We start from the raw sequence: 9274 nt of genomic DNA, 5'->3' as shown, positions 1-9274 counted from the left end.
TGGTGAATGTGCTGCAGTCAGTAACGGGGGGGGGGGGGGGGGGGACGGGACATTGCTGGCACCGAATGGGTTAACTGAAGGCTGCATTCATTGGGTGCTGGGTGCCAATGGAAGGGCGAAGCTGCCACTATCGCCTGAGCGGCGTTTCCCTGCTCCAATTGCAGCAGAAGACAGAGGAGAGAGATAAACAATCCTGTCGCTTGCGGGGATCCGAGTGCGTGGACATCTGAGCAAGGGCAGGGGCTAGGCGAGTGGCTGGGACAGAGAGAGAGAGAGAGAGAGAGGGGCAACGCATTGGTACCACCAGCTGCATCTTGCACCCCTACCTGCACCCCCGCCTGTACCCCTACCTGCACCCCCGCCTGCACCCCCGCCTGTACCCCCGCCTGCCTCCTGCACCCCCGCCTGCGGATTGCGGGTAGGCATTTGTTCCCTCTCCCTGTCTACCCGCTGCCAACCATCGCCAACAAGTCTGCCCTTTGCTTTCTGCCGCCGCCCGCCTCTCGTTGCGAGCAAATCCGTCCTCGTACCCCACCCCACCCCTCCTCCACCCACCCCTCCATCCATCCACCCCTCCTCCACCCACCCCCCTGCCGTCTCTGCTCGGTTTACAACAAGACTGCACCCACGCTGGAGGGGCTGTTCCTGCCGCTGGAGCCCCAATGTTGAATGTGGCTTCGCGTTTGAAGAGGACGTCCTCGCTGGGAAGGTGATTAACCCGGTGTGGCCGCGATACCGCCACCGGTCGCCTATTGCTCCGGGACAAGCTGTGGGAATATACTCACACACACATATATATATATATATATATATATACATCTGTCGCCAGTAAGTACAAACTTTCTGTGCTTCTCCCCGGAAACTGGGCAGCAATGAGTTAAACACGGTTGCAATCCCGACAGGGACTTTTATTGGTAAATGCAGAGGAACTGTTGGCTCGGTGCCCGCTCCCACTCGCTCTCTGCACTATGCTCAATAATTCACGGCTTCAGATGCGAGCGCCTTGTGCCAGAAATGCCTCTCTGCAGCCAACGACTCTCCCTCTCTCTCTCTCTCTCCTGGTATGAATGCTGATCTCCTCTGGCACACTCGCTGACCAGTTTGCAAAGGTCCACCATGTGGTTGAGCTGCCTGTTGGAGTTGCACCTGACCCGCGGATACAGCCGCATATGGTGCAGCCTCTGTGTTTTGCTTCTCCTGACTCTGTGTGGCCGCCATCCCGTGAACGTGTCTGCTCTCAATTGTCACTCCGACTGCATCTGTGCCAGTAACATTGTCAGCTGCTCTAAAAGGGAACTGGTCAATGTCCCTCACTCTCTCCCGGAATATACAGCTGTCCTGGACCTGAGTTACAACAGCCTGACCCGCCTGAGAGCTGGATGGACCAAAGTGCGTCTACACCGGCTCCACACTCTGCTTCTCAGCCACAATGGCCTGACCTTCACATCTGAGGAAGCCTTTGTAGAGGTACCCCATCTGAAATACCTCGACCTGTCCTCCAACAAGCTGAAGACTCTGGAAGAATTTCACTTTCAGGGGCTGGAAGAGCTGGAGGTCCTCCTGCTCTACAACAACCAGATATCTCAGATCGACAGGACTGCCTTTGATGGGCTGAACCACCTCCAGAAGTTGTACCTGAGTCAGAACCTGATCACTCGATTTCCACAGGAGTTGGTGGAGGAGAGCACCAGGCTGCCCGGCCTGGATCTGTTGGACGTGTCCAGCAATAAGATAAAGTCTCTTCCTGTCCACGAGCTCAAAAATCTGCCCGCCTATCTCAAGAACGGACTGTACCTGCACAACAATCCCCTGGTGTGTGAGTGTAGCTTGTACCTGATGGTCATCCAGTGGCATACCCGGCAGTTCAATTCTGCTGTGGATTTCAGGAACGAATACAAGTGCATCCTTCCACTGAACCACAAGGTGTCGATCAGGCTCTTCGACCTGCAAGAACAATACATGAACTGCAGCACTATTGTTGACTCTGAGGTGGAGGCCTTCCTGGAGGGGACGCTGACCTTTCACTGCGACACCAGACTGAGGAACATGGTGAAAGTGTGGGTGACGCCGGACAACGAGACCATACAGGTCGGCCACAACAACCAAAGCCTCAGGATGTTGCCCAATGGCAATCTGCAGCTTAGCAATCTGCAGCCAGAGAACTCCGGGACCTACACTTGCCTGGCCAGCAGTAGCCAGTTCAACGAAACCATTCACGTGCAGCTGAAGGTACACAACTCCACGGCCATTCCTGGGCACGAGTCGCTGAACACGGCCTACACCACGTTGGTTGGATGCGTTTCCAGTGTGGTGCTGGTCCTCATCTACTTGTACCTGACGCCGTGCCGTTGCCGGTGCGGGCGCAATACCGACAAGCAGCGGGACCAACAGGAGGAAAGCATCCACTCGTCCATGCTGAGCGTCAGTTCCATCCACGATATCTCCGTGGATAAAGCCACCATGGACCGGCGCGTGGCCTTCATTGAGCCGGCCAAGGAAGCACAGGGGCAGAATGGGAAGCACAAGCCAAATGCCGTGGAAGAGTTTGAGGACAGGAGACTCTTAACGGTGCCCAGAAAGAAATCTGACTGCGGCTCTGTGGGCTCTGTGTCTTCGGACTGTCCCATTGTGGTCTGAGGCACTGGGTGGGTGAGAGCCATGGTTTGCATAGCGTGCACAGGCTGCCGGGTGAAGCATCTAAACCCAGACTTCATCAGCAATCAATGGGCCACCCATGCAACTCTCGATTCAGCTAAAACAAACTGCAGTAACGGCGCCAAGTCTCAACAGGAGAGAGCAGACTGAAGGAACACAATGACATCTGAAGTGTCCAAGATATTCCCTATTTATTTTATGCTCCTGGCAGACTAACCAAGGCTTTGCAGCTTCCTACGCTGCGATTGAGCCCAACCAACCTGCTCCAGCAGTGACTGGATTGCCTGAATCGAGCGGCTGGCATGACTAACCCTGCTGAGCCAGGAGGACACTTCCACAGGTGATGCACAGGATTCTAAAGAAATGTTTGTAATGGTGAGAACAACAGAAAGAAAACCTGTACTTGGCCCAATGTGCGGAGCACAAGGGAAAGGATGAAATGCAAAGCTAGAGACTCTGTCTGGTATCGTGGTGGAGCAGTGCACATCAGTAAAGGCAAACGAACAACAAGGGTGGAGTGCCCGTAACCAGTGGCCAGTTAATACACCAGAGAATCACCAATCACTCTTCACAGTGTGTAGGAAGGAACTGCAGAGGCTGGTTTACGTTGACGCAAGATTGATGAAGATTGACGCAAAGTGCTGGAGTAACTCAGCAGGACTGGAGAATCTCTGGAGAGAAGGAATGGGTGACGTGATGGGTTTGCAGCATGCGTCTGGGAACAAGCTTATCCAGGGGTCATTGTACTAATGGTTGCCCCACAGCAAGGGATGCCAGGCCTGAAGTGGCTTTGTGGATTCAGCACCCCCTCCCATCTGGTTAATCCTGCACTGAAGCAACAATGAACGTTGGACGGAATTGTATTCGAAATGATGCACATCAAAACGCTTTCAAAATGTTCTGAGTAAGAAAGGTGAAAACAAATCATGCACGTTGATAGAGTTCAGCTCCGTGATCTATGGTGTTATTAGTGCCTCAGCTCATCTGCGGATTTTGGATTGCCAGTATGAATCGTGACACTTGGTTTACCACCCTTTGGACTAGAGTGGAATAACAAATCAGTCTTGTCGTGGCATTTTCATCTGAACTAGTCGGACTTGGGTTCTATCGTGACTAGCCTGATGAAACTTGCTTATCGACAAAAGATTGCCACTTTAAGAAGATATTGTATGGCAACATTAACCAGCACCTACAGAACTGCTACATCGTGGAAAAATAACAGGGCAGAGAAAATAATACAACGGACTGTAATGTAATGCATGCCAAACCCAATGATTGAGAGATAAGAACCAGCTAATTATTTTAAAAAGAAAGAACTCTTGCATATATATTGTGTCGGAAGGAACTGCAGATGCTGGTTTAAACCAAAGATAGACACAAAAAGCCGGAGTAACTCAGCGGGACAGGCAGCAACTCTGGAGCTAAGGAATGGGTGACATTTCGGGTCAAGACCCTAGAAGGGTCTCGACCAAAAACGTCACCCATTCCTTCTCTCCGGAGATGCTGCCTAGCCCGCTGAGTTCCTCCAGCTTTTTGTGTCTATCTTCTGCATTCATATTGCACCTTTCATGACCTCAGGATGCCCCCAAAGCACTTTGCAACCAATTAAGTACTTGTTAGAAGTATAGTCACTGTGGTAAATCAGAAAGCAAATAGATTGGTGCAATAACAGGTTAATCGCAAATAATCCTTGTCTCAGTGTTATGTGTTATGTTTTACACTGTGTTACTCCAACTGTCCAATACAAACATGAATAATTACACACCTCTCTACAGCATGCAGTGAAGTAGTGTCACCCCTAACTTATCTCTAGTACACGTAACATCTCACTGGTGTGTCACCAATTCCCATAGACTAGGTCGGAGAGTATAAGAACTATACAAACAAACATCTATATAAGTAAAATCTAATTAGCCTGAGGTTAAAAACAAGCATGCATGTAGGCTTGTGAAAGGGATGGACTGCATGGATCTGCTTGAAGATGCCGATATTTATTTTTAAAATAATGATCTATGTTTTGTGTTGTCTGTAATTGCAGGTAGTCTGTTTCAGGGCAACGACACAACCAAGGAACTTAGACAATCACATGTTGCTTGTGTCTTGTTATTTGTACCCAATTTTCTGTTAAGTGCCTTGATACTTTTTCCATGTCCTTGCTATTTCATCAACTGCCTCTGGTTTGCAGTAAGATAAAGAATGTGATGGGTTTTTGATAAGAGATGGCGAACCAAGTAGAAAGAAGGGAAATAAGTAATAGTTTAAGATGATAACAGGTTAAAATAAATAGTCTTAGTTTCTGGGAGTTCTGTGATAGTTTAGTTTAGAGATCCAGCATGGAAACAGGCCCTTCGGCCCACTGAGGCCACGCTGACCATCGATCACACTAGTTCTAATCCCACTTTTGCATCCACTCACTATATACTATGGGCAATTTACAGAGGCCAATTAATCTTCAACCCCACACGACTTTGGGATGAGGGGGGAAACTGGAGCTTGCTGAGGAAACCTACGCAGTCACAGAGAGAACGTGCGAGCTCCACACGGGCACCACCTGAGGTTGGGATCGAACCTGGGTATCTGGCAGTGTGAGGCAGCAGCTCCACCCGCTGTATTTGATCTTTGATATAAAACCAGAAAATGCTGGAAATGCTCAGCAGATCAAGCAGCTTTTGTGAAAAGAGAAACGAAGTTAATGTTCTGTTTTTATTTCAGATTTCTAGAATTGGCAGTGTTTTATTCCAATTCAGGGTAATCTTTGAATTGCATCCCGCATATAATCTTCTGCAAAATTAATTATTAGTTACATTTTTGCAAAGCAAGCAGTGCTGGATATGCTGCTAGTTGCATTATAAAAAAGGAAAAATACAGTTATAATGCAGCAACAGATTGTAAAAATTATGATCCTAGAGTTAGCAATGTGATAATGACAATGTGGTTTTAGTTTGAGGGGTGGTTGGCTGTGAGATTAATATTAGCCAGGCTACAAGGGAGATGTCGCCTGCTAGTCTTGCAATTTATGCCATGGGGACTTTACTGCCAGCTGAAAGAACAGAGGGCCTTGGATTAATGTCTCTTCTGAAAGCCCTAGTAGAGCACTGGGAAGATCAGATAATGTGCTCGAGTTGGAGTAGAAGCCTTTTGCTGGCTGCAGTATAATTGCAGATTTCAGAGTACTTGGCCAGTGGTCAGTAGAGTACTGCATTTGTCTTAGCACTTTGTTCAAAGATCTGCACTTATCCTGAGCAGAGATTAATGTAGGACTGGCAATGTAGCTGGGATCCATCCATTCCAATTTGCTCCAAACTGACTCAGCCATGTGCCTGTTTGTGAACTCAATGATGTTTTTAACGGTGAATGTTGTTATTCAATGTTTCGGGCAAAGGAAATATTATTTGTCTTGCTGGCTTTTGTCAAGTATCTTGTAAGCAGAGTGTAGGAGACTGCCCTGTGCAGCTGTGGTCTATGTCCTCCTGGTCACATTTGAACAATGTATTGTGATTTTTAGTAATAATTCATTATATTGTGTCTCTTCAAACTCATCTAACTGTGTGCACAGAGTCTAGAGCATAATTTCCACCAGCTCTCATCCTGTCCTCCAACATTAAACAATGCTAGTGTTTTATTCTCAGTCTCTTTTGGTAACAGAAGCATTTGGTTGACAAGACCCAGTATTTCCATGACTGAAATACTTTTGACCAATTTCAGGGTTCACAAGGAATAGTAGGACTTCTTGCTGATTATTCTTGACCTTGCGTTCAGGAGGACTAATCCTCACTCCCACCTACCTACTGCCAGTCAGGTCATTACCCTGGGCAGGAGATTACAATGTGCTCTCAATGCAATCCCCTGACCATGGAAATGATCTGACACATCAAGGAATTTGCCAAATCCAGCACAAGTTATACTCTTAGAACCATTAATGTTGATGTCAAGACGTTTGATTTGCTACTTTCAGGAGTTTTAATTTGTACATTGATGTATTGTTAATTTGTGAATTACCTACGAATAATTTCACCTACAGATTTGTATGTAGAGCTGAATTAAAGACACATGGAACATAAAGAAAACTTAACTGAAGTGCTCTTGGTCTGAAACACCACCTGACACTACCTGAGTAAGTTTAAAGCAGACCTGTCTTGGAAGCTAAGAGGTCGATGCTCGTAGCTTTTTTTTTTAGTTCTTTAGTGTTGCTGGAAACGCCTTCTGGCTAAAATAACTCAAGTCTTCAGTGAACAGCTGAGGCCACCATGAGCTGAAAGTCAGTGCGTGCCACAGGCTGAAGACAGAAATAAAGCCAAAGTCAAATCACATGAAATTTACAGCACAAAAATGGCCACGGCACTTTAGGCTCGTGACGTTGTTTATGCACCACACGAGGAAGAAATGAATAGGCAGCAGGAAGAGATAATGAGGGGTGAGAGGAGGCTTTTGTGCAAAACAAACAAGCATAATGAAATTATGCTGTTTACCTCAACTACTCTGAGCAGTATTGCAATCCACATTCTAAACACTTTGAGAAAAGAGATTTCTCCTGAATGCCCTACGGCTGCTGCTTGTGCATGTTTTAAGAGTCCCATGGAGAAAATCAGCACTCCTCCATTTCCTTGTCTCGTTATCACACACATTTCTATTTCCATTCAGCCTGTAATGGGAGCCACAGTGGAAGCACGCGGCCCATTATACAGCTCACCAAATATGAATAAAATAATAAGTCGCAGGGACGTTTTCTTGTTCCCACTTTCTGCTGCTGATATTGTACATTATCAAATGAAACAGCGGAACAATCACAAGGGAACATGCTGACATTACACTATATCCAGGGGGCTGAAATCAATATCAAGGCTGGAGTGCCTGACATTTGTCTGTTGCTTTCGTGACTTCACTTGTTATTTGGCAGCCTCGTCTGAAATTAGATCTGGAAGCTATTAGCCCTGATTGTGATATTTCATTTTGCAATTTACTCTTTTTATCAAAATCTTTCCTGAGGGCAAAGACTATTTGATTTGAACTAACAGTAAAACTGAGAACTGACAGCTGGAGATATTGATGCCTGAAAACATCTGTATTTTGGTTGGCAAAGAATCACAAAAAGGATTTCCATTTTATGGTGTTTACAATCAATGATGGAGAAACCCACACTGAATTTACTTCCTGAAGCAGATCGTATTCGGAATGAGACGGTCCATACAAATAGCGCGTAATCACGGCCTATTCACTTGCCTGACCCTCAGCGGTTCATCAGAAAGCTTTATCTGAGCAAAGAATATGAAGGTGTTTATTCTCATTATAATCAATGCCCAGAGTCAGGATTGTACAAAGCAGCAACAGGCCCTTTAGGTCATCGGCGGTAGACACAAAATGCTGGTGTAACTCGGCGGGCCAGGCAGCATCTCAGGGGAGAAGGAAGGGTGACGTCTCGAACCGAAACATCACGCATTCCTTCTCTCCTGAGATGCTGCCGCTGAGATACTCCAGCATTTTTAATTTTAATTTTTTTTTAATTTAGAGATACAGCGCAGAAACAGGCCCCTTCGGCCCACTGGGTCTGCGCCGCCCAGCGATCCCCGCACATTAACACTGTCCTCTATCCACGAGGGACAATTTTTACATTTACCAAGCCAATTAACCTACATACCTGTACGTCTTTGGAGTGTGGGAGGAAACCGAAGATCTCGGAGAAAACCCACGCAGGTCACGGGGAAAACGTACAAACTCCGTACAGACAGCACCCGTAGTCGGGATCGAACCCGGGTCTCCGGCGCTGCATTCACTGTAAGGCAGCAACTCTACCGCTGCGCCACCGTGCCGCACTTTGTGTCTACCTTCGATTTGAACCAGCATCTGCAGTTATTTTCCTACACACTTTAGCTCATCAATATTGTTTTGATAGGTACAAAGGGTGAAGAGTGGTAAACTAATGCAAATTTTCCTTTAGAAGCAATATTATTGATCTACGGCAATGCCCATTACACTCAAATCAAGGGTTTCTTCTTTTCAATAACTTACTCTTGGATGATTCATTGCGTGATGTCCTGCCTATAATTGATTTCCTTCCAGAATCTTCCATTTGTTCCTCAACATTGTCAGTCACTGCAGCACCTCACAAACAACTGAAAACTAAACACGCTCTTAATTACCCAATTGCATAATCAGATTTTATGATATCGGATGTTTTGATATCTGATAAATGTTTAAAGAAAATGAAAGAAAGCCATCACCTAAAAGTTTCATAACTCTACGATTCATTTCCCTGCATTTAGTTAATTAATCTTCAATTCCAGAAAGCTGCAAGGCAACTTTCCAAATTTGGCAACTCCAATATGCCCTCTGTCAGGGAGATTTACACTAGACGTTGTTTTTCCAATCTGAAAACATTTCTCACAAAATACACCCATGACCCATAAATTTGCCCTTAGAAACCCAATAGTATCTAGTACTCCTGCGATGTCATTAAGATACCATTAGCTACTTAGGAAGTTATCTCATCCTTGCAAATCTAGTAATAAATGTACCTATCCTTGCCAGAATTGCTAAAGGTGATCACTGCACTGTTCTTGTGGAGGCATATTTCTGCCTTTTCAGAAAAGCTTTGTACATCAAATATGCTAAATGGGATAGT

General features: G+C 46.2%; 1 protein-coding gene across 1 annotated transcript; it reads left to right on the top strand.

The window, feature by feature from the left end:
* Positions 1–234: 234 nt before the first annotated feature.
* amigo1 (adhesion molecule with Ig-like domain 1) lies at positions 235–6707 on the top strand. Its single transcript, XM_078420542.1, has one exon. It carries the CDS (start codon positions 1117–1119, stop codon positions 2635–2637), a length of 1521 nt encoding a protein of 506 aa, XP_078276668.1. The 5' UTR covers positions 235–1116; the 3' UTR covers positions 2638–6707.
* The last annotated feature ends 2567 nt before the right edge of the window (positions 6708–9274 follow it).

This window comes from Rhinoraja longicauda, chromosome 24, assembly GCF_053455715.1.
Source record: "Rhinoraja longicauda isolate Sanriku21f chromosome 24, sRhiLon1.1, whole genome shotgun sequence".
NCBI lineage: Eukaryota > Metazoa > Chordata > Chondrichthyes > Rajiformes > Arhynchobatidae > Rhinoraja > Rhinoraja longicauda.
This window is presented reverse-complemented; position numbering and strand designations above follow the sequence as displayed.

Coding starts and splice junctions, on each gene's coding strand:
- amigo1 (XM_078420542.1), top strand. CDS start 1,117: ATGTGGTTGAGCTGCCTGTTGGAGTTGCACCTGACCCGCGGATACAGC.